Source organism: Cupressus sempervirens, chromosome 11 (genome assembly GCF_028749045.1).
Source record: "Cupressus sempervirens isolate cs-2001-9-10 chromosome 11, ASM2874904v1, whole genome shotgun sequence".
Taxonomy (NCBI): Eukaryota; Viridiplantae; Streptophyta; class Pinopsida; order Cupressales; family Cupressaceae; genus Cupressus; species Cupressus sempervirens.
Window position 1 is genome coordinate 559,055,144 of NC_143128.1, and position 27,406 is coordinate 559,082,549.

Here is a 27,406-nt window from a genome sequence, read left to right on the forward strand (position 1 = left end):
TGCTTCAAGTTGTTGATATCTTACATTCTCAGGACAAGTACTTCCTTCATGATCATTGGTAAGATGGAAAGTACACATGTTTCTCTTGCTAGGTGGAGCTTCAATTTGTAATTTTTGTTGACTTATATGTTTCACGGTATCATCCAGGACACCTTGCACCCATTCTCCAGCTGTTTTTGCAACTACTTTACATTTGTGCAGGTTCTCAAGAGATTGTTCGTTAGTTGCAGAGGACACATCGACAATTTTTGACATCTCGCTAATCGGTTTTGCTTCAGGATGAAGGATAGCATTAATATATTGCACCATGTTCTTGATAGTTTCCTTCATTTCTTGTTTGTCCTGTCCATCTTTCCATACTTTGTTCACAATCTTTTTATTAGAGGCTTCGAAGAATTCCATATCCACCTCATGGTTTCCTTTTCCCAGATCAACTTTTGTTATCTAGTAATCTTGAGAAGCTAGGGACTCGCGTGAGCTTCCATCTGGTGGCATAGCTATCTCAGCTAACCAACGCCCATAATTCTTATCAAAGTTGATCCTTGCTTCAGTCCTTGCCTTCTTCACCTTAGGTGTTTTTCCCAGACACTTACTGACAAAATCATCGATTGGCATGGAAAGAGGAACCATGGTCCTCTTCTTCTCCACAGAAGTTTCCAACCATTTAGGTGTGACATGTTCTTTGTCAGTAGCAGGGGAGAATTTGGCTAAGCCAAGATTACTTTCTTGGCCCTCAGTATTAACTGGCAAGTTATGAGGTTCAGGTACACTATCTACCATTTGTAGTTCTTCTGCAACCTCGAGATCAACTGTTATAGTACTCTTACTTTTAGTGGTTGATGCCTTCCTCGTGCTTGAATGGGTCACCTACTTTGTCTTAGGAGTACCATCTTGAACTTGAAGTTGAAGTGGCTCTGGAACTGCTTCAACTTCAACTTCAAACGGACCTGCAATAGGATCATGAATATCTTGATTAATGATCTCCTTTTTCTTTTTGGGGCCTTTTTACTTTTGCTTTTTGAAAACTTCCCAGAAAGGTCAGAAGTGGTAACAATTTTTAACTTTATCCAATTTGCGGTTCTAGTTAGCTCATCCTTAGTGTGAGAGAAAACATCATCTTCTTCTCTCCTTCTCCAATTAATTTTGGGAATGGGCATGCACTCAATCTAGTCAATGTAGAATGGGTCAAGCACCTCTTCAGAATCCTCCTCCTTCAGCCCACATGTATCAAAATCCATGTTAAACATAATGATTTGTTTAACAGTTAGGCATGACCACATCCTTTTCCTTACTTCAAATTCATTAAAGCAATTCGCTCAATAATCTTCCAACTGTGGAGTGTGAACAAGAGAGACTACATTTTTAACATTATTTCTAACAAAACCTGTATAATCAAAATCTTCCCGAGAAGAGAAGGGTTTAAAGCACAGACGAACCAATGATTCCTTTGCTAACATAGCTTGCTTTAGGATGGGGCATCTATAATGTTCAATTTCAATAGGGAAAAATAGAAAAGAAGACCTCTTAGGAGATGAATTGTTTGCATATTTCAGATAAAACTATAGACTCTAAACATTAACGAGGTAACTTCAACAATTCACCAGAAAAGCCACCCATCCTTATATATGTGAACCTAGGAAATTTAATATAAAAGTAGCCATAGATTTGTACAACTTGCATGGCTTCTTCAGACAGCCTATCATTTTCATGACCTTGAAGCTCAAAGACCAGCCTTCCTAGAAAGACATCATTTACCCTTCTAAACTCCTTACATAACACAGCCTCTTGAAGATCACTGTAATACTGCTAAATGGGTATTTCATTGGTCCAAGGTGCATGTGGGAGATTTTCCCATTCCTTAGATGCTGCTAGGACATAAATCAAATAGGAAGATAAGAAAAATGGACCAGAGTTGTTGACAGCTATTAAACCTTTGTGCAAATTTTTGACAATCAGGTCGGCCCAGTCAATGAACTTACTTCCTTCAACAATCTTTTGGATGAAGAAATACATCCAAGACTCCCAATGAAATGCATGTTCACTTCCTTTAATCTTATTCAACAAGAGTACAATGTCTGAAATTTCCTTTATGAAATGTTCGATAGTTAAAGGTTTTGGCAGCCTTGAACCCCCCTCTATAGGTTTCAAGAGCCAGGACTGGGCTACCTTATTATCATAGTTGCTTTTTCTTTCGGCATATAGGCGCTCTGCTTCTTCAAACGTCCATGGCTCATAGGGCTCTTTGTGGGAAATTCTAAAGGCTGAATAGACATTGGTTCTATTAATCCTAACTATTACCTCCCCTGAAACTTTCTTGATGCACCTAGTGTCCAAGTCATAATGGTTTGCACACTCGATAACAAGTTTTGGGCATGTGATTGCAACGGGAAAGGCAGCAACTTCCAATAACCCACTATTAGCTAGCTTTTGATAAATGGGACCTGACTGGTTGTTTCTGGTTCTCTCAATGATATCGGATAAGTTTTTATTAACCAAAAATGTATCACGAATTTTAGGCAAAGAACTAAGCAAACATGGCTTTTCAAACTTGGGCATTTTAGGATGAAATAACGTCATGACTTGCTACTTGAAAGATAGGTTTGAAAAGATACAAATTGAATTACTTCAAAACAAAGCAAGCACAAATGAAATTACAAAGGGATATGACAACACACTTACAGTTTGATAGAGCTACAGCCTGCAATTCGTTCTCCCTACTCAATGGCATTGGAATTTCTTTGCAAATGGAAAAATGAGTGGGAAAAAGGTAAAATAAATGCATTTAAGGGATGACTTACAAAGGAAATCGCAAGAGAGATATGGAAAGTAAATGCAATAATTACTTATTCATGCACCATGCATTGGAAAAGACCCTCTGAGTAATTTGTTTTAAATGCCCATCAAATTCGCACTCCATGTGATCATGAAATGACAAATTTTCCCTTTCACCAAATCTTTTTGTATCTGAACACATACCGCCTTAAAGTTCTTATTTATTATCCGCCTGTCTTGGGAAGTGTTTTTGTTGGGATTCACCTTGCTTTTTGGCTCGAAGATTGGAAACCTGCATGAAAACAAAGCGTTAGTATACCAAATCGACATCAAAGTTGAAGTTAAAGTTTGGGTTGATCGGGCTTCAACTTCAACTTCGACTTCACCAAGACCGACTCAGGAATAGGAACTGGACTTTGACACATGGAAGACTCATGCGAGCTCGAACTTGAAGTTGAAGTCAGATGAAACTTCAAGTTCAACTTCAGGATTAAGAAAAAAACTCAAGATTGAACCATCCCAGGACACGAGAAATATATGTGGTAACAACAGGAAAGAAGCCTAATGGTAGCCATTTCAAAATATTTGGAAGTTTGGAATATGTCATATTCCAAGTGATAGACGTACCAAGTTAGATCAGACTACAGAGAGGGGGTACTTTGTTGGGTACAATGAAACCTCAAAGGCATATAGGATTTTTATCCCTGAGACTAGAAGAATTATTGTCAAACGTGATATTAAGTTCATGGAGGACAAGGCATTTAGAAGGTCCAGAAATTTGCCAGCAGATGATCAAATTGAGTGGCCAACAGAAGCTCCAAGGCCTAGTCAAGGGTAGCAGAGCACAAGTACAATTACCAGTACAAGTGTAGGCTCAGGTGGTGAAGTTTCACAGAGCATGGAGCAACAAGTGCAACAGGAAATGTATCTAGAAAACTTAGAGGTTGATATTTCAGCGTCTACAATTGGCAGTAGGAACCACGAGGTTTAAGAGACACAAAGGGATACTTAGGAGTTTGTGGGAGCTCTTAGGAAGAGTACTAGATAGCGGAAACAACCAGCCAAGTTCAATGACTATGTGGCATTAGTTAGTCAGTTGGTAGATAGTGAACCTTCTAGCTATCAGGAGGTTGTAGAGAATTAGGTATGGCAAAGATGCTATGGTTGAGGAGTATTCCTCAATAATGCAAAATGATGTGTGGGAGGTAGTTCCTAGACCAACAAATAGAGCAATAGTTAGACCATGTTGGATCTATAAGATTAAGCATAGTGCAGATGGTAGCATCAAGAAATACAAGGCAAGGTTCGTGGCCAAGGGCTTCTCTCAGAAGGAGGGAATAGACTACGAGGAGACATTTTCTCAAGTGTCCAGGTATACTTCTATACAAGTTGTGATCTCGTTTATAGCACAGATGGGATGGCAAATCCATCAAATGGATGTCAAGACAACATTCTTTAACGATGAGTTAAAGGAGGTATACATAGAGCAACCAAAAAGCTTTGTAGCACACAACAAAGTGACCCACGTGAGCAGATTGGTCAAATATGTCCAAGGTAAAGGTAGCAGGTTGATGGGCTATACTAATGCAGATTGGGCAAGAAGTACAATGAACAAAAGGAGCACTTCAGGGTGTTGTTTCAGTTTGGGATCAAGAGTTGTATCTTGGTTCAGCAGGAAGCAAAAGTCTGTGGCTCTGAGTTCAGCAAAAGCAAAATGCATAGCAGCTAGCATGGCAACATGTGAAGTTATATGGCTTCGGAAGTTGTTAGTAGCCTTGTTTGGTCAGAAGGTTGAGACTATTGTGATAAACTGTGACAATCAGAGTTGCATCAAGTTGTCTGAGAATCCAATTTTTCATAATAGGTCTAAACATATAGACATCAGATATCACTTCATCAGAGATTGTGTACAACGGAGGATTGTTCAACTACAATACATACCTACAAAAGAGCAAGTAGCAGACATTCTAACAAAGGCATTAGGGAAGGCGAAATTCATCTTCTTCAAAGATAAGTTAGGTGTCATGCAAAACAGCTTCCTTACTACGAGGGAGTATTAGTTTTAGGTAACTTGGACAATTGTTCATCCATATGTGATTAATTGGCAAATAATTGTTAGAGTTACGACAAATATTTGTTAATTAATTGACTCCTTCTAGAAGCCACTAGTAACCTATTGGTTAGATTGTTTTAATCGAGAAGCAATTAGAAACTTCTTGGTTAGGAAGCAACTAGAAACTTCTTGGTTGAGTTGTCTTGATCAAGAAGCAACTAGAAACCTCTTGGTTAAGTAGTATAAAAGGGGGTCAAGGGAGGCATTTGGAGAACAAAACATAACAAAGAACAACAAGAATTGTAGAAGCATTTGCAGTGTTAGCAAATGAGTTTGTAGTGATAGCAAACAATCTTGCAATGTTAGCAAATGAGTTTGCAGTGATTGCAAACAGTCTTGTAGTGTTAGCAAGGGATATAGTGATAGTGTTGGAGATAGCAATAGGGAATATCAACAAGAGAAATTAGGAGGTTGTTTGAATTTTGTGAGTGAGAGGCAAGATATTTTATATCTCTTGATTTGTTGAAGTTAATATAATTCTTCATTTGTAGAATTGGCTTTCCCTTAGGGGTTTTTCCAAGGACAATTTGTCCGAAAATATTGTGTTCTCTGTGTTATGAATTTCTTTCCATATTTTATTTGTGAAGTTGCAATTGTGTTATTTTCCGATATTAAATAGAAATTTATTTTCAACAGTTTAATAATCGTTTACAATAGGAGATTGATTAATACTCAGTAGCTGCAATAATATTAATTTTCACATCTTTTTAATGCAAAACATTAAAAAATTACTTCAAAACAACAGAGGAAAAAGGATGCCGCTTCATCTGGTTAACATTGCTCAAATTGCTCTTTCTTGCGGACACAGAAGATTCCCTTAATCAAACAAATGAATGCCTCTGTTTACACACGTTTACATTCAGGCAGCAGAAAAATCGCTTCAGGCTAGTATTGGGATTAATCTTGTATTCATATTTGATCTTTACCTCTCTGCAAATCTCACATAGTAAGCAGAACATCACCTTCAACCCAAATTTCATTTTTTTTGACAAGAGTCAACGTGGACTTTTGGAAAATTGAGTTGGATGCATGAAGGGAAGACAATTCATACTGATATCACTTCACATTTATCTTCGGTCGATGCTACCCTTTGAAATGGTTTTGTGAGAGAATTCTGAAATCAGAGGCTCTCAAGTTTGGCTTCAGTCACAGTAGATTTATAAACTATGCCTCTATACACGCTAAGGACCAATGCCCATCTCAAATTCTGCAATAGTTAATGGCGATCTGACATCAATTATTTTATGTTATGACTTGTTCACTATACACATCCCAGCCTTGGTATATATCATTTTGCTTGCAAGGCCTCTAACTAAGAATAAATTTAGCTCTGTAGAGTATATTCATGGTGAACGCCAAATAAGAGAAGCTAATGGGCATGATTTTGATTTCGTTCAAAGTACTTTGATGAATACATTAAAGATTATATAGCAGCAGGTACAAATCTTGACTCTCAATCCATTTCATTCAGGACAAATTTCAACATTAAATCACAAGCAAAAGGCTATATTGTAAACTTCGAGGGCGAGATCTGAAGTTCCAATCTTGTAAAAGTTAAAGTTTGAAGGCGAGATCATATTTCATGGTCAATCTCATGAGAAAGACTTTAAACATCGAATTTCAAAGATTGGTTTATGCTGAAATGAGCTTCAGCCCATGTGAGCCCTGGGTACCTCTTGACAAGTTCACTTTTCTCCTTTTATCTCAAATAATGATATGTGCGTATTGAAGCAATGGCATCCTTCCATACACTATCTTTTCGTTTGGTTTACCTAGAGTAAAAAAACATTATTAAAACTTTTGAGACACCTTCAATCTCCATGACATCCTATCAATTTGACGAAATCAGTCGGGCCCAACAACGAGTCTGGCTAAAAAAAATTTAAACTCAAACACTTGGACTTCTAAAAATGCTTTCAATAGCTTCCCTACACTGATTAGAATTGAAATTGGTTATTGGCTTATCGTCAGGAATTCATTTCTCGTCTTTTCCTTAAACTGTACACTTTGTGTCGAGGGGCTCAAAAACCGTCTCTGAAGACTGGCCAAAACAAATAACTCAGTCGTGATGCTTTCCATAACCGATCTATGGTCAACAATGATCTTGCTTGCAAAATATCACCTCGTAACGACCTTCTAGTCTAAATATTTTAATCATCAAAGTTGCACACATCAATTTATCATGCAACCAACTTATTAGAAACAAATAATTCCATTTGATTTTGACCTCAAAAACAAGTCCAACAATCACTTGGAAATTTGTAACTTGAGGAATTGGTAGACTTTGATATGGAGAGTATGAATCTATGATTTGGGCTTATGATGAGTAATTGGGCGCATTTGATAGGCTTGCAAATTTGGCTACTGAAACTTGCAGATTTGGATAACTTGTCAAAACAATGATTTTTGCATACAAAATGGCTTTAAGATAAGATAAGATAAAATAATATTAATGTCCAACAAGAGACCACAACACGAGTCTATGGGACTAGGAGCTTACAACCAAGAAGATAGCCTCAAACAAAACACCAAATGGTGTCAATAAAAGAGCAAGCACAAACCTAAAATAGAAGATGAAGAAGAGAGCAAGAGTCACCCCGAACATGATTAGGGTTTAAGGATCCTTCCTCAAAGGGAAGGACAACAACGAATGGATGGACGAGGGCGACCAGGGGATCTATTATGTTGTTGAGTGTTGCAGGAGAAGTGTCGCTGGCGAAGGGGAACACTACGGGGTTTCACTGATATGGAGTGGTCGGTGTCAAGAAAATTATACAGTCGCTTCGTACCCCAGGCATGAGATAAGGATGAGAAGAAGGTCGTGATAAGTTGTTTCTCAGTCTAACCCTTGGCAAAAGATTGTTGTGAAGCTATATGGATTCACAAAGATAGAGTACAAGGCAACGCTAATTTGTGTACTTGAAGAAGTCTAAGAGGGATCTACACTCTCTAAACAAACAATATAATCTCCCTCTGATCTTGTAGTATATGGGGCATCTAAAAAAGAAATGGGTCTCAAATTTTGCCTTCGCTATGGTACAAAGTCTACAAACCCGATTCTCTCTACCTATATGGTGGTCGATCTGAATCTGAAGTCGGTGAGAGCCCACCCTGAAGGAGCCAAGGGAGATACGTAGGGCATGGGTCCACTATCTATGTAAGTAGTCTGCGCACCAAATGATCCCATCTCGAATATCCAAGAAGTGTTTAGCATGGAATGTCATCCTCGGGTGTAAAACCCTCGAAGGATCGACCTAGGTCAAGATAATATATTGTTTGTAGATGTCATGTCCAGTCTGACATATCTATTCAACTCCTATTGAGAGGGGAAGAGGTGAGTTGGAGCATCCAGTGAAAATTGGTAGGGAGGGAGATGGTTGATGTCTATCTTAACCAATTTCAGTAGGATAGTAGCCTGAGTGTACCAACAGTGAGCCCTAGAGGCTGAATCAGAGTTTGTAATAGCAACTAAAGAGCAGTATGCCAAGTGAGGGTATTTGTGTCGGCTTTCAATCGAGTCCGCAAAGCCACAAAGGTGGTGGAGGAACTAGATCAAGTCAAAAATGGCCACCAGTCTGAAAGGGTGGGCACCAAACTCAGCCAAAATAATACTATGGGGGGTGGATCTCCGAAATCTAATAATCCGACAGAGGAGCAAAATCTAGATACGCTTGATCAAGGCCCAATCTGAGTGTAAAAGGGAAGGCCCCCATACCACCGAACCATAGAGTAATGTGTGTTTGACTAAGGAATCTAGGAGGGATAACTTAGTCAAGGTGTCCTAGAAATGATGTGTAAAACATTGTCTATCAAGCATGGCAAGGGAACCCAACGCTTTGCAAATCTGAGGCTAAATGGTTGGTCATCAAGACTTGAAAATTGGCACACTTATAGTATTTTTAGAGTGGAACAAAGTGGTGAAAATAGTTTAGGCTCGTCTATCACGGATTTAAGATTATAACATCTTGAGCATGCCTTCCAATTATTATGTAGATATGAACATTAATAAAACCTTTAAAATTGCAAACGAAATCACATTTTAAAATTGGCCAAATGAATTTGCCATAAGCTCAAATTTGAAACATAACATGTCTCTGACCCTTACAATACAATGGTCAAGGAATTGTTTTTGATTAAGTAAAACAGGTTTTGAAGGGTGCCTGAAACCCTGTACAAGACTAAAGATTTTCAATGAGTGCATAAACCATAGGTGCAACAAACAAACGCAGAACTGGTCACCCCACAAACAAAGGGTAACCAAGGTGACAAAAAAGTCTATCACCAGACAAAATAAAGGATCCAGCAAGGAGGCAGAGCCAGATACATCACGATTTGCCCTTTGATTTAGAGCCTTCCCTGCATGATCGAAGATTCATTTCTAAAGGAGGAGCAGATGGCCTAGATTTCTTTCCTTTTACCATAGTCCAACCATCCTCCACCTTTGTTGCCTCAGCAATCCAATTCCCAGAGGAAACAGAATGTCCAGGGGAATCCAAAAAAACAACAATCTCCCTAAAAAAGCCCGAAGCCGACTGGCCACCCCCAGAACTAGGAGGAAAGTCTAGTACAGGGGCAAGGGCAGGAGGGGGAATAGGATCCTGACCTGCAACAGGACCACAATGAACATCCAAAACCAGGCCGAGAGAGGGACCAGAGATACCAAACTCCATCTCCACCAAAGAAACATCGACAGAGGAAACAACCACAGGCAAGGGAGGAACAAAGGAGGGCTCCAAAGCAATAGGAGAGCCGACCAGGATGGCTAGCATGGCAGCCACCTGAGAGTCTAGAGAAGAGTCACCATCCCCAACAGGAGGGGCTTTGAGCACAGTGTAATGATCATCCAAAGCATTCTTCCACCAAGAAGGAGACTTTTTTTGTCTAGATTTATCAAAGGAGCAACAAGCTGCAAGGTGACTAGTCTTGTGGCACTTCTAGCAACGAAAGGGGATACCTTCATAATCGAGACACTAGATCCAAGCTCCAAACGGAAAAGCCAAACAAATCTTCACTGGGAGACCCTTGGAGATGTCAACCTCAACTAGGATCGAGCAGAAGTGGTGCAATACACATTGGAAGAAGCATTATCCACAAGCAAGAAATTTCTAGTGGCCTCCCCCACGGCCTCCAAAACAGAATCCACCCAAAGGTGAAGGGGAAGATTCAGCAATCTGACCCACAAAGGGACCTTGTTAAAAGATTCTGTAGACGGGTCAAAATCCTTGAACTAGGGTTTAGCCATCAAAGGAAATTTCTCATTCCAAGAGAAACCCCGATGAAGAATAGCATTTCTATCATCAGTAGAATCGAACTTCACAATGAAAAAACTCCTAGCAACAGGGTATATCTGAGTGGTACCTGATAAAAAGGGTTCCCAAACACGACCAATCCATGCATGCAAGTCCAAAAGGGAGGGCCAGAAACCCTTGAAGCGAAAAATAGCTGCCGAAGAGGAGAAAACATCCAACTATTCAGAGATATCCTCAACAACAGCCAGATCAAATTCCAGAATCAACGAGTCGCCAACAGCAACTGGCACAAAATCCCTACACTAGGAATTGTTACATTTTGAAACTAGATCAAAGATATGTTCAATCAATCAAGGCTAGTAATAAACCATCATAAAAGACGACTGGGCAGTTTTGAGTTTTGCAAATGGAGTGAACTTGGAAAACTTATCAAATAAATTCATCAAGACTTCATATTGCAAACATAGGATGTCATTTATAGTTGCAACGAGTGATATGAGCATTTCTTCAAAATACTCAACAGGTCATAAAATATTCACTATCAAACATGGCTTCCTATATTAACAAAGATGAACAATCAAAAAGTGCAATACCATGACAAAGATGAACAACCAACTTTGAGGAACTCAAAACCCTATCAAAACATATCGAAATGACTTGAGATATGAAACATAGATTCTCTTATAAGCATTCTAAACACTCCCAAAGTAGTGAGTCCTTAAACATAACTGGGTGCAAGATATTGAAATGCAAACTAGCCCTCTAAGCACTATTTGACACTTAGGCAAAATGTAGATTAGACAAGTGCTCCAAATGGCATCTCACAAAATGTCTCCAAACTTCAAAATAACAACCTGAGATACATAGATATACTAAATGAAAGGCAATAAGTACTTGAAACATATCCCATTACTCAAAATGACATCTGGGTACATAGGCACAAAAAGCATTTAGAGGGGCTCATTTTAGAAAAAACCTTCAAAATGGTACTTAAAATCTCTTGTGGGTTTTTGAGTTCTAGCACACCATATGTTTCAAAAGCATAGTCAAAAATAAATTCACCAATATATTCGATAACATAGTAGTCAATTTTATTTTTGGTGCAAGGAAAAAATATAACTAGTCTTATGCATTGTTATTTAAAGACTATAAAGTATTCCTTATCAAAATAGCAAGGAGATCAACATATATTATTATGAATATAAGAAAGTATAATTAGCGGACCATAAAAAAAATAACAAGTGAGTTATCCCTTCTACTGTAAGTATGATAGTCACCCATTATAAGTAATTTTTTTACAACTAATAAATTGAGATGATTTTCTTAATTCACCTTGTCATTCTTAATTCTTAACTAAAAAGGGAATGAGTTGTCCATTTTATTATAAGAAGAATACTAATTCTCTGAGAGAGAAAAATATGTTGAGTACTTAGATGGTTGTGAAATTCAATAATAACCAAATTTGTTCCATTATATGATATGTTAATACCTAGACACAATGATGAGGCCAAAAGTTATTATTCTTATAGATTCCCTTTAGAATGGATTCCCTAGCAATATAAAAATGTTGTATGAAGAAAAATTGTGTGAGATCATAGATGCTTTTATTATGCAAGAAAGTATCAGTGGCTCATTTGGTTACTCCTTGATTTTTCTTATTGACATTGTTTATTTTCATATAGTAGGGATAAGAAACTCTCTTTTTTCAAAAAATATTTTTATAGTAAGATTGTAAAACTAGTCCAAATATAATTTTAAATGCCTCAAACACAATAGATTTATAATGCATAGTTTTTGTCTATCTATCTTTGAAATGTAGAATAGAGAGGAACATCAAGAAAATACATCCTTGAGACATACTCTTCCTTTTCTAAGATAGAGATAAATAATATTCAACTTTGTCAACAGTTTCATGTATTCATTAGATTTCAAAGTGTATGTACACTATCTTATTCAATATTTTTGAATTCCATTTGTTATCTTCGATTAATTTATTATTTGTAAATTGTATTCAATGTTTTCAAGTCAAAAAATATACAAATGCAATTACCAAGAAAATCACAAATAACTACATATTGCAAAAATTAATCACATATGCGACACTATTATATTCACTATCTAAATTCACTTTTATTAGTTTTGTTGAAGAAAAAAATGCTAATAAATATTCAATTTCTATTGGAATAATGACTCACACTTGCATAAAAATACACAAATAGGTAATATCACTCCATCCTTTTTATGTTAAAAAAGGACTAGTGGCGATCTATAATGAGTGACCTACAATTACTAAAACATAAATCTATTTATCACAATTCCTTGAACATAAATCTATTTATAACAATTACTATAGCATATATCTATTTAGAAAAATCTATTAACTTTCACTCTAAACACAATTTCAATTATCAAATCGATAAATATTTATGTAGAGAGTGTGAGTGTGAGATATAAATAGAGGGTGATTGAGCTTGATAAAGAGGGGTCTAGAAATAGATAATGAGATAATGAAATAATGGAAGAGAAATGGAAATTAAAAATTATTCAAAATTAAAATTAAAAAATTAACTACAAATATCTTTTTGAAAAAAATTGATTCTTAAAATGATTGGTTAAACTAAATATAAAATGAAATTGTATGGATACAAAAGTATTATTGTGCCTTGAAACGACTAATAATCGCCACTAATAATTTAACTTGTAAATGATTTAATTTGTAATTAAAGTTTGCTATTGTCTAATATTGTATACTACTTTTGTTCAAAAAAAAATTACTAAATATACATGATATCTCTTATTAATTGCTCTCATAATATAATGTCATGTAATTTTATGCAATATGGTAGCCACTACCATCCATTGTGAACATAGTTACAAAAATCAAACAAGACATAACTCTTGTTACTATGGAGTTTACAAATTTTATTTTAAAATTTTTATGTTTTTATATACAAGAACGAAATTAAACACTTTTGAGTGTTTTGGCACAACTATTTCCATATCGCTTATCCAAAATAAGAGACAAAAATATGACAAAAATATCAACATTTATAATGTAGTGATCAAATAAAGAAGGAAAGTTGATGGAAATATGTAGCTTTCTTACCAAATCACAATTAGATGCCCTTGAATTTTGAAGCAAAGAAGATAAAACATTCCAAAGTTGTATATACAAAATTTCCAATGTAAGTGAAGGGTATCTAGTAGTACATAAAAAGAATTATAATATTTTCATGTTTTGAAATAAGAAGCACAAGGTACAAATATTTCTCAAGTAATACCAAAATCCCTACGAGATAGTCGACTTAATAAGTCACAAATACACCCAACCTATAATAATACAAATAACCAAAATGATAATCTCAATAATACCAAAATCCCTACAATATATTATACTCAATAAGTCGCAAATACACCCAACCTATAATAACGCAAATAACCAAAATGATAATGTTAATCATTATTTCAATTTGCCTTAACAAGTTGGTGAAATAAATAAGTCATTATTTTAATCAATTTATTATATAAATTATGTATCAAAACCTAAACAAAGTTCTAGTCAACCTCATAAAGTATTGCTCTGGTTATGTCTTGTCTCCCACCCCTTAATAGATTTCATCTTGAAAGCCACACAAGAGTACAATATAAGGACCCAAGATAACCAAGAGAAGGAAAAAAAAATTACGACAATTCACTTAATCAATTTATTTTTTGAATAAATTAAAACCCACATGGAACATAGCGTAAGTGTCCCTAATCTTGCAACAACCTATGCCACGCAAGGCTTCACAATCAAGAAAGTTATGTGCATGTTGAAATCCTAGTATGAGGAAATACAAAATCTCTGCAACCTCTCTAAAAAGACTCACCATGGGAAAAATCTATTAGGAGATCATCTTCATATTTCTACTCAAAGTGATAAGTTGGGGCATCTACCATCTTCTTTGTGTTTATCAAACGGTCTCCCCTCAAAAGACTACAGAACATTATCTCCCAGTTATCGATCCTTTTTATCTTGAAAGGAATATATGCTTCCTAAACTAATCCATAAGTGGAATAATGTATCTTGAAAAGAAGCATAGGTGTATAATATGCTTCCTATACTAATCTATGAGAGGAAGAATGTGCAAAAGTATAAATTAATGATACATACAATTATGAAGAAAGAAATTCAATAGTGTACCATAAGGTGGTGCTTTATAAGGAGAAAATTCTTTTAAAAGGAAAAAAAAAATCTTTGGAGAACTTTTCAACCTACTTATCATATATAATGAATGGGTACACTATAGTTGTTAAGTGTAAATCTATACAAGATTTTGACTAGCAAGAGATCTAGAACAATCATGGTATAGCATAACTATACATGCAAAACTAGTTCTAAATACAACACAAGAACCCCATAAATAGGAGAAGAAATGCATAAAACCATATAATTAGAAAATCGTGAACTAAAACCGTCCAAAATGTCGTGTCAAATTTTCAAAATTCATTCATTGACTAAAAATGGTAGTATCCCCTCATTTGGTTGTGATGTTTCTCTTATCCTGCTCAAGCCTATTTTGCCTTACCTTGACTTTATACAGAATCAGTACCCTAGTTTTCCACTTTAGTCTTTTAGTACAAAGGTTTGGGCCCTTCCAAAATATCGGCTTACCTAAACAACAACACATATACTTTAAATCTGCCACATGATTATCATTATCCATTCAAAAAAATTGCTCTATTTTCATTTCAGAAAAGTATGACATATCATAACATGTGCTACACCTTGGTCGACCAATATAACTCTAACAACTCTCCTTTGTGTCATCGACCATCTTTAATATAAGAACCCAACTTTTGGAGGCTATGCCTTTCAATATAGGAATCCAATTGAATGCTTTTTTTATAAAAACCTCTTAAACAAGTCTGTAACTATAACCATCTTGCTCTAATTGAATTGTATTTTCTCTTTTTAAAGACTAAAAAAAAGTGAGAACCCTAAAAAAAAAAAAAAAAATTTACTTGAACTACTAACATTTTTGTTGTTGACGTCAGGATGCAAGTTTTGTTGGGAATAAGGTGTCTCAACCTTGGATAATTCCTATTCTTATTATTTGTTTTGTAAATGTATTTTTTTGTAAATAATGTAATTAAGTGTGAGTGTACACGTCTAGTTGGCATGTTGATGTGTCACTCCACTTGCATGTGTTAGCATCTTGAATTGTGTGTAAGGAGATCATGATTGAAACTGTTATGATGGATTCCTATGACGTGTAAGAGCTATCTTTGGAAGATTTGATGACAGGTGAAGACGTTAAGACATGTGGCAATTGATCATCGAGTATTGTACACTCGAGTCTCCATCTAGCGCTTTGGGTTCCTACTTTTCCAAAGAATGGTAAAACCCTAATAAGGTCATTCTTTGGAAGTTGCCCTAAAAATGGAAAGCGCATGATATAAGCATTTTTAGGGTTGTAGATAGGAGTGAGTGAAAAGTGTATTGTTCGTTGCTGAATCAGTCTTCCGTGTCCTGAAAGAACTTGCACCGAAAGTGTGTTCATTGTGTTGAAGATAATACATTCTGCAGGTTTTGGAGGGGTGGAGTTGTTTTACCGAAAGGTTTTTCCCCACCGCCATTTCTTTGTGCTTATGTATTTTCTTTCTCTATCTATTTTTTGTATTCATGGTTGACTACAATATCATTGTTTACATAATATCAAATCTGAAATTGTAAGGATTTTTTAGGAATTTGCACAATAATACTTTCCTTAAGGGATTAGTGTCGGAAGTTGTTTCCACCCCTGAGTTTCCTTAGAAGCTTCCCCTTGTATTTTGTATTGAGAGGATGATGTTCCATAGAAGGTTGTTCTTCCAAAACATGCTAGTGCTTTTGATACCCAGAACACGGGTGCTTGGAGCTGTAAGAAGGGGCCAAGGGTAATATAGTTATCCATCCTTGGTTCTTGTGTTGGTTGCATAATGTCAATTCAACTGTAGTTTTGTGGTAGCCAGCCTGTTCAGCTGCATTCTCCTTGTTGTCTAGCTTTTCACTAGAAGTCCTATGGTGTAAGTGGTTACAATTTCCCTCTCAAACTTAAATTTTACTCATAATCAAAAACATTAGGATGCAAGCTTGAGACAACTTTTCTGCTATGCATCTTTCACCTTTTCAAAGTATCAACTTTATCTAGCATCATACTATCCTTCTCTAAACATGTGATAAGTAAATTAATATTGGAAATCAATGTGTTTCATGTTCAAATGAAAGGTCAAGTTCTTTGCCATGTGAATGATGCTCTTAACTGTCACCAATGATTCTGATAGCTCCTTAACTCAGTCCCACATCTTCACACAATTTCTTGAAATAGATAGCCTCCTGTAGTGGACAAAAGAATGTACCAAAGAAAATGTTTTGCTGGGTAAGTCTCTGTAGTAGACAAAAGAATGTAGCAAAGAAGAAAATGTTTCGCTGGGTAAAGAAGAATCCGCACTGGAAATTCAATTTAACAAAGAAAGTAATAAGAAAAATTTGCTTATTATAGAAACTTGTGGGTTTAAGATCTAACAAGCCCCGTGCTTAGAGATTAAGGACAGCTCCCAAGAACCCAGGAAGTAAACAAATAAGATATGCTCCTGGATGCAAAGGTAGTACATCAATAAATAGTAATAGATACATGTGTATATGTTATTTGCCATCCAGCAGGCTTCCAGAAAAAGATTTTCTCCCAGATTATCAATTATCGCCACAAACATTATATGTTACAGTCAACATTAATTTTGCAAATAAAACTTCAATTACTTCTTTAAATTGCTCAGCATGCACAAATTACCTTTCATTGACACCATAAAATAAAAGTAACAGTAGAAATACACTTTATTTCTTTCACATGTTAGAAATTTACAGAATCAGTTACAATGGGATTGCTCAACAAAAAATGTCCTTTTGTTCAACAATGAAGGTAGAAATGCAGTAAATTACCAAACATGCAAGTAGATAACAAACCCTGAAGTAGTCTTCCTGCAACTTCCCCCACTTGGACATGCATGGTTCAACCACCTTATTTCAGATTAAATGCCCCAGCCTACCAAATTGCTAGCCGAGAAAACTCTGTTAATATTATCAACATGCTAGCATGTTGGATGGCTAAAACTCTTGCAGCAAGTTTGAAATCTTAACAATTGGAATGTTGGCCTCAGCCACCTGGAACCTACAATATGTTGTCACAGCTGCAGTAGCACTAGCAGAAGAGTCATGAATTGATCATTTAATAAGAGATCCTGGTGACAGGGATTTCTTGATAACAATGAATCATGGGAATGAATATATAAATTTACTACTTCATCCTTATTGTAGAATTTTGCAAGGGGATTTGACCAGTGCCAAATCCGTTTCCTTGATATATAATATATCTATACAAAAACTTGCAGCAACCCTCTACTTATCAGCCTTACCAATTTTCTTTCATTATTTTTGATTTTTCTAAAATGTACTTTCCTTCCTTGTACTTTTGAGTTTCTTCATAAGCTCTCTCATACTTCCAACCCAAAATTTCATTGCACTCAGAGCAAGACACGTCTGCAACTGTATGCAGGCCAGTCATTAGATGCCTGTCTTGCTTTTCCCCTTGAGTTACATTCATGACGTGGGAAAAAAGAAATGCTCTGCCATTTCTTCCCTGACGCAATAGTTATAAACATGTTAGTCATGCTATATGTTGTGGTCCCTTATACAAAACACTAAGAAATTCAGAAAGAGATATGCTATCCCAGAATATATTCCAGCCATATCAATAAATGCATATAGAACAGTTGAGCACACAAGGCAAGAGTCCAGGTCATATGAAAGTGTGAACAATTAAAGACCGGCCAAATATTCTTCAAATAGATAAAAAGATAATCTACACTCTTAATCAGCTGGTGTTCTAAGAAATGTAACTGCTGACAGCAATTCGATAATACTACCAGCTGTATGAAAGTGTTATTGTGTAAACTTACACATATCATAAGATCATCAGAAAAATAGCATGTCATACTTAACATGACACCCAACAATTATGTAGATTAACTCTTGCCATCATCCAATCTGGTAACGCAAGCCCCAGCTTGTAGCGTATGCAGAGGCGAAAATGATAAGACTTTTACTATTCAAATTCAATGGGAATGCCATAAGCTAGAACTGCAAAAAAGGAAAATCAAGGAACAAAAATAACGTGCTTGCATTCACAAACATATCTAGAAACAGATATTTCAAAATAGTTTCTTCGACATTCCTTCATGAATAGAAAATGTGTTTTTTGTCTATAACAAGTCTCTGAAGCTGTGTACGTACAGCTACAACTCAGCCCATTGAATTTACAAGTATACATGCTGTATTTTCTTCCTAAAGAGATCCTAGGGTAGAGGCTACCACAGTAAATTATCATGCATCAGGTGGTCCCATGAATCATAGGTATATTAGCAGATGTAAGTTTTTGGATCCAAAGCTAAAAACTTGAAGCATTTCATTTTTTAGAAAAAGTATTTCAACCACTGCTTGCATAAAGGGCAAGAAGATTACAGCAGGTGCCAGGAGTTTTGATGTAAGATATCCATCGAACAGCAATTCAGACTCTCTGTGCAGTCTGTTTTTGTTAATTGTTCTATTAAAAACTAAATCATATGTCTAAATTCATAAGAACCTTAAGAAGAATGGAGCGTTTTAGTTTCATTGAAGCATATGACTACACAGATTTCCAAAATTATATCTGTAGTACCTGCCATGTAAAAAGTGGAATGCACCCTTCAGGAGGACCACAAGGTAAGCTCACTCTGAGAATAAAGCCTACTTCTACAACTTTACAAGACGAGCATATTCTAAAGCTAATTTTCTTTCTTCTTAGATGTTGAGATTTGCAGCAACAAATTGTGAAACAAAAACTGTACCATATTGCACTGCAAATTGTGAATAAAATACTACACCGTATAGTTCTCACATTTAATACCAAAATATGTAAATTACATCAATACTCGGCTAAGATTCATTAACAAAATATTATACAAATACCTATGAAGCATTGCATTTCTCTACAACTTCCCCAAACTAATATATATGAGTAGTTGATTCCCAACTAATAGAAAACTTGTGATATTGGTATCACGATTTAACTGTGTAGTTTTTTATTCAAACTCATTGACCCATACTTCATGAGTAGTGATTCAACATGAATCCATCTCTCATGAGAATAAATGGAACACTTAGCACTCATTGGATCTAGGTGATGCTCACAAAGGTGAAGCACCAGGACTTCCTAGGAGATCGCCCATCCCAGTACTACTCCAGCTTGAGCGCGCTTAACTACGGAGTTTCCTTCATGGTTAAACCCACTCTGCTTGCAAACCCATTTAAAATAATAATACTAAGTCATAAAATTGACTGCACTACAAAATGTAAACCTTAATTTCCAACACCCCCCTCTAAACACTCACATTACAAAAAACACAACAAGAAATAAAAGATGTTTACCAAATAACTCCATTTTCTTCAGACGCTTCTCTATAAAAAAATTTAGGACCAGGAAGAAGTAAAAACTTATTCAAGCTGCCTCATAACCCCTCATAAAAGTGTAGCTCCCATATTGAATTCCTTGGTTCCCAAATTTCAAATCTCTCTAATTATTTGACAACCTCCCATGTAATGTTGCAGTTCCATCAAGTTTTCTAATTATCCTTGTAAGGGTATAATTCCCAAGATCCACTACTCCCAAACTATCTAGGGCAACAATCCATGCTGAGTTTGATCTACAAAAATCCATTTCTATCTTCAAAAAGTAGATTTCTTTACGTAAGAATCTAGCATGAGATGATGAAATTCTGCTAAAACTCCACCATCTGATGAGCTCCTCCATGACCCTGTCCCACTTTATCTATTTCATGTTGCATTAGACTCTCCTCTTGTTGTGACCCTGTTCTACTTTACCTATTTCATGTTGCATTAGACTCTCCTCTTGTTGTAACCCTGTTCCACATTATACATTTGTGTTTAGTCTGAAATCTCTATCAGATGTTGTGTGCATGGCTTCAAAAACACAAACATTATGTTAAGCAATCAAGTAATATGCGGCCATACACAAAAGTAAAAATCTGGGTATAGGTTTCTACTGATAATACACCCTTACAAATTCAACTGAAATTAAATATTTCTGCTCTTGTAAACTTTCCACTTTCCAGAATAATTGCAATGTAAGGCACATGCTTCTCTAATTTATCATACAACACCTCCAATCTGGAACATGTGACCTTACAATTAATTTCAAAATAATTCACAGGATGATCTTATTGCCTAAGGGGTTGCAGGGTAACACAAACTAATCCAGGTTACTACAAATGTAAAAAAATGAGCTCACTGCCTCTTAATTAATCTTCATGCGACAATTTAAACAAGGTATGGTGGGAATCAGTAACAGCAAGATGAAAAATAAACACAGCACATTAGGATCTTAGTGTATGTTCTGCAATAAAGGTTGTAATGCAATCGTTTTCAATGTCTGTGACATCTAATTGAACACCAAGACAAAATTATACCTTTCGAGGCTATTTTCACACAGTGCAATATTCTTCACTCTCTGTGACATCCATTTGAACACCAACATAAAATTATAGCTTTCCAGACTATCTTCAATAGCGGCAAATCACCAGTACAGTTAAGTGGCATTTGCATAAATGCACGGCCTGTGTACAGTCTCCTATGCAATGTTCAAACCATAACCTGGCAGCATTCTGAAATATTGATATTTGTTTTGTATGTTGCCTGCCATGCTCTATCTCCTTTAGCAGTGCTTCAAAATTTGGCATCCACCATTATAGCAACATTAAATTTCCTCTCCACAGGAACAGAATCTCATTATTGCTCTGATATCATGTTTAAATTTGCAGGAATAAATTTTCAAAAATACTAAACCATATTGTTCCCATAGATAATACCAGAATATGTACATAATATTAATGCTCATCCAGGGTTATTTCCATCCAATTTCCAAACTCACTCCCAACTAACACAAAACTAATTAAACATTCTAATTACAAACACTAAGTCACAGCATGACATTGTTACAAAATATAAACCCTAATTTTCAACAGCACGACATTATCACAAAATGTACATTGTAAACGTTAACTTCCAACAGTAAGACACGTCTGCTTTCTTAATTTTCTAATAAAAATCTATTCAAAGGTAAAAAGCTTCCAACTACTCCAAAAATGTTCGTACATCACATTCACAGGACTGGGTCAACCTCTTGTAATTTGGTGTAATCCTGATGTTGGCAGGATTGTCAACCCTTCAACAACTATTAAATAACACATGCTGGAAATTTCTCAATGCCTGAACTTCAAACTTACGACAACTCAAGTGGTTAAGCATTTAAGCCCTAACCCTATAAAGCTTAACATCAAAGGCAATCTCTATGCCCTTATTGTAAATGAAACAACCTCAGAGCTTACCATGATATCCCTAGTAACAATTCCATCGGTGTGACATCAATTGATCAAACACACCTCAAAATGGAAATTTAATCCTCCCAAGCATTCTGTAGCAGAGAGTAGACAAAAGGTTACAACAGTTAGAAAATGAAAACCCCTAAGCCCGCTCGATCTCAACAGACATAGTAACTCAAGAAATGTAACCAAGAAGCAATGCAGGACTGAGCAGGAATGCCATATTTTTCTAAGCCCCACTTCTTCTCCACTGGAGGGGGGAAAAAAGTTCTGACAATTCTCAATGCTAGAAACAAATGCCGAACCCTACATTGTAAGGGTGGACCTTCGCCCCAATTTGCCCCGAAAACAATAATTTCAAAGAAGCTAAGCTTAATCATCATGATGCAGATTTACGCACTTTCTTCACCCATCTACACAAATAAAACCCATTTGAGATTTGCAGAATTAGGAGCATTTGTACTAATCAACCAAAGAATCTACAGGCAGAGAAACGACATCCGCCTACTAATAAGAGTAACCCTACTCACTGACCCATATAACTAATCAAAAACAGAAAATAAAAGCTGAGAAAATAAATTATCAGACTTTCTCACCCATTTGAAAAAAATCAATCAGACTAAAAATATAAAGGAGGAAGTTTTCTGAGGTGGGCATCCCCAAATTCATAAGGGGTAAGGTCAAAAACCAAAAGTCTCCACTAGAACAAGGAGACCAATTAAGCGGAAAACAACAATTAAGCGGAAAACAACAATTAAGTATGTAATACCTGGAAGGCCTTAGAAATGACATCGTCATGGTAGGAAACGTGGTTCCGACAGTTGCAGCAGCTGTATAAGCGGGGGCCCGTGGAGTCTGCCATGATTAATGATGGTGAATGGAAGAAAACCGTTTCCACAATTCAAAGAATTCGCCACCTTTACTACATGGCAAAACCCTTAAAAAAACTATTTACTTATTGAAATGTAAATCCAGAGCAGTGGGAAATCTAAATCTACCTGTTGGTATCCTTTTCAGTGGCGTGCATATTTACGGGCTATAATTTTGTTAGGGGCAAAGTAGACGCATACTCATTCCCCATAATTTCACGTGAATATTGGAATATTTTCCAGATTCTTGTAATGCAAGTTATTTTTGCTTTTTGCTGGGCTTTTTCCACATATTGTTTTTCATATTATTTTATTACTTTACATTAATATATTTACTTTTAGATGTAATTTCTCTATGTATTTAAGGAAAGTAATAATAAAAGATCTATGTACTTTTAGATTTAATTTTTATCTGATTTTAAGAAAATAATAATGAAAGATGTTTGTTCATATTATTCTTAGAGACAATTTTTCTTCTAGAAAGTATATATTTTAATTGTATTTGTAATAATTTCTATTTCAACATTATTTTAAGATAAGTAATTGAATATATATAAAAATTGGTGGGGTGAGAAAGATATCTTTTTGTGTGTTTGTCTATATATACAAGTGGCTTCATGAAGCAACATCTATTACATTAAATGACTTAAAGTTATAAGTATGGTTATAGTTAGTGTTAGTAGATAGAATTAAGGTTAGGGTTTTGAAATAGAAGTAGGGTCAATGATAAGGTTATGGTTAAGGCTAGGTTAAGGTTTATGTTACTCGTAATGCCACACCAAGGAACCCAAAAGAAATTAACTTAAAGTAAATCACTAAGTGGTGCAGAAGCACCCAAATAAAGAATGTACATATGCTAATCAGTCACTACCGAGCATCAGTTCTACGCAAGCCAACTGGAGGAGTTTATCTTGAGATTTGTACAGGTCCTTGTGGGGTCAATTTACCCTATTCTATATTGTTCTGGAACAGTCTATAAGTTGTTTTGGCAAGAGATAAGGATCTAGATCTTTCTGTAAGTTGTTTTGGTCTCATAGGGTCAATTTTCCTATGTAATAATCTAGAATGTTCCCTAGACTGTTTTAGTTTGTATAAATGGAGTCTTCAAGTTTAGAGTTGGACAGGTTTTTTTAGTGAAGTTGCTCTAGATGAAAGTTTTTGGATATGAAGTTACAAGGAGAAGAAATCTTTAGGAGAGCAAGTGTATATACTGTTCATTTGATGAATCAATTAGAAGAATATTGTTATCTATCTATTTTTGGTGTTGATTCCTTTTGTTTTTGCTTCTGTTGAGTTTATCTCTACATCATTTTTGGTATCAGAGCTTGGGGAAAGCTCCTAAGGCACTTGGGAAAAGTTTGGGAAAAGCTTGGGGAAAGCATTCAGCTTCTAAGGCGAATTGGATTTTGTGAAAGGTTGAGGAAAGAACCTGTAAGTGTGGCCCAAAGACTAGGTTGAGTGGAGAGAACCTAGATAGGAGACAATGGTCACAAGAGGAGATTTATCTCATGATCAGAAGATACTATTCGATGCATGGGTTTCATATTGGGATTTTTAGAACAAGAAGAAGGAAGAAGCAAGGAAAAGAGTGGAAGAGAAAAGGAAGAAAAGAGAAGAGGAAGCTAGAATAGATCAAGAGATAAAAGAACAAATGGAATTCCTAATGCAGGAACTAAGAAAACACGAAGAAAATTCAGTGTGACTAAAATAGGAACTGCAGAAAAAATATGGAAAAAGAAAATACAGATCTGGAGCATCAACCAATTCATATTATAGAAGCTTGTACTAAGATATTGGAAGAGAAAAGTTGTCCTTTGAAAGAACAACATGATCACATTGATGCTGATATAACAGATGAACAAATCGATGCTGACATACCAGATGAACACAGTGATGCATATATACAAGGTGAGCGACAACATGTTTTTGATGAAACTTATGATACAGAAGTTCTTGAAGATAGAAAAGAGGTTGAAATGGTTGATGAACATTGTAATGAAGTTAAGAGGATAGAGGAGGCTCCAATAGTGATGAATTTGTCTCCAAGCATGGAGATATTGCAGCATAAAGACATCGCAACAAAGGATGTAGTGGTTCCTACAGTAACCCAAATTGGTGAAGTCATATTTAATGAGGTTCCATCTAATCCATTCATTGTAGGTTTGTAGGAGTTCCATCTGAATATGGCAAAATTTTATGCACATATGACAGTTGATTTGGATACTGGTCAAGAGTACAAATAGCAAATACCAAAGAATTGGAAGGCACGAAAGAGGAAGGCCAATCCAAGTGACTTGGATTCTATTGTCCCTAAGAGTATGGTGCAGAAGCACCCAAATAAAAAATGTACATATGCCAATCAGTCACTACCGAGCATCAGTTTTGCCTGAGCCGACTAGAGGAGTTTATCTTGGGATTTGTATAGGTCCTTGTGGGGTCAGTTTACCCTATTCTATATTGTTATGGAACAGTCTATAAGCCATTTTGGAAAGAGATAAGGATCGAGATCTTTCTGTAAGTCGTTTTGGTCTCATAGGGTCAGTTTTCTTATGTAATAATCTAGAATGTTTCCTAAACTATTTTAGCTTATATAAATGGAGTCTTCGAGTTTAGAGTTGGACGGGTTTTTTTTAAGTGAAGTTGCTTTGGATAAAAGTTTCTGGATACTAAGTTACGAGGAGAAGAAATCTTTAGGAGAGCAAGTGTATATACTATTCATTTGATGAATCAATTAGAAGAATATTGTTATCTATCTCTTTATGGCGTTGGTTCCTTCTATTTTTGCTTCTATTGAGTTTATCTCTGCATCACTAAGTTTGCTAAACATTTTTTTTAAGATAATAACAACAAGAGATAATATAGCTTAAGCAATAACTCACATGCATACAACCATCATAAACATATTACATCTCTTAAGGGTCCCTTGATGTTGAATCACATATATAAATAAATTTTAATAATATTAAATCTGATACACAACAAATCCACATCAAAGAATTATTGCAAGTACAATTCCAATTCAATAATATATAATTACAGAAGATGCCACTTGGCAAAATCAGAATGCATAATCATCCACTGTACAAGTCTCAGGGTATGAAAAACTCAAAGAATATACATCACTAATAAAATACATCATCTCATAAGATCTCTAATAAATCAAGTACAGTATAACAGAATATAACCATCCAATAGAAATACAAGATTATAAGGAAAGGAACAACTACACAAGTACATCTAGCAATGACATCTAACCGTCGAATCTCAATGGTATAAGAAAATGCACCATCACCTAACCTCATGGAACCTAAATGGCCCACTCCCACCATGTTGAGGAGATAATCTCAAGTTCCATTACGATATCAATCCACAAGTCATAACCAACATCTAGGTCAAGGAAATCCTAATACCAATCTATCTCAAAGGGTACTAAGACACAAGTACCATCTAATCCCAGAGGCAACAAAGACACATAGGAAATATACTATGCAAGTGGGCAAGTGGCATCACCTGAGCCAACTCTAAGGTTACCCCGGTAGCCTCTTTGGACTTCGGCCCCCTTGTGTCTCTATGTGGCACCAACATCCTTTCGTATAGACAAGGCATACTAATGAAACAAGGTCACAACAAAGCATCCTCTCTACTCCCATCTTAGCTTGCACTAACACTCAAGGCATGCGCAAGGAAAAACAATGACTCTTATTAATTCATTTTACTCTCATTTAATAAAATGTTATCACTTATTAAAACAATTGGCAATGGGTTACCCAAGTAGCCTCTTTAGAGCTTTGGCCTCCGTTGCAAGCCACTTCCCAACATACACACTAATTACCTACCCTAGGCTCAAAAGTACAACTCATAAAATTGCAATTTTCACCTTAGTCCTTTACAAGCAACTAGAAAGCACCTATAGATAAAACATAGTATTCACCTCAATCCTTTACAAGCAACTATAAAGCACCTAAAGACCAATCACAATAATTACCTCAGTCCTATACAAAGAATTGGAAAGCATCAAAAGACAATTGACCGAAACTCAAAGGTTACATCAAAAAAATTACAATAATCACCTTAGTTCTATACAAGCAATTGGAAAGCACTAACAAGCATCGATCAAAACTCATCATAAAAAACATGTGCACACATCACCATGGTCAAGTATAAAAGATCGTGACCAAAATAAAACCATAACATCATCACAAAACAAAACTCTCAAGTCTCTGGTAAACATCCTAATTGGTCAACACACTAAGTCAAACATGAACCCCAACATGATATACATCATACATCTCATTAGAGTTTTAACAATTGTTTTCATAGTTCATTTTGTTTCCAAAACACAAAGGTTCGATATACAAACACGATTTTTCTGTTTTCATTTTCATAGTGTCATATAGTCCACAGGAACCTCAAGAGACTCAATAATCCATTAAAAATCATTTAAATATAAAACCCCATCTTTTATGAACTATCAATTTAATAATACCAATTTCCATCAAAATTCTCTAATTATATAATATTATTATATTTTCAAATTTTAAGGATAACCTTATAACCAATCTTTTAATAATTATTATTAAAGTTAAATAACAATTATTTAAAAAAATTAAAATAACTTATTAAATTATCAATAAAAAATACTAATTTCCTAATAGCCATACTTACTAAAATTTAATAATATAATAAAATGTATTACAAACTATTAATAACATTTAATATTACACAAAGTATTTAATAATAATAAAATTTATATAAAACAAGAGCCTATAACACAATGGTAAATTGTGAGCCTCTTATGTGAGAGGTTTTGTGTTCAAATCTACTGACTAGGAAATAATAATAATTAATCACAATACATAATAATCATAATGAATCTTGGCTTCGACCTCTTACGATCAAGAAATAATAATAATAAAATTTATATTATTAATAAAAAACAATAATAAAAA

General features: G+C 35.4%; 1 protein-coding gene across 1 annotated transcript; it reads right to left on the bottom strand.

The window, feature by feature from the left end:
- Positions 1 to 16,966: 16,966 nt before the first annotated feature.
- LOC149530857 (protein yippee-like At4g27745) lies at positions 16,967 to 22,644 on the bottom strand. Its single transcript, XM_089809566.1, has 2 exons — positions 22,358 to 22,644; positions 16,967 to 17,792 (listed from the first exon to the last, which is right to left on the bottom strand). Exons 1-2 carry the CDS (start codon positions 22,448 to 22,450, stop codon positions 17,565 to 17,567), a joined length of 321 nt encoding a protein of 106 aa, XP_089665692.1. The 5' UTR covers positions 22,451 to 22,644; the 3' UTR covers positions 16,967 to 17,564.
- Between the last annotated feature and the right edge of the window lie 4,762 nt (positions 22,645 to 27,406).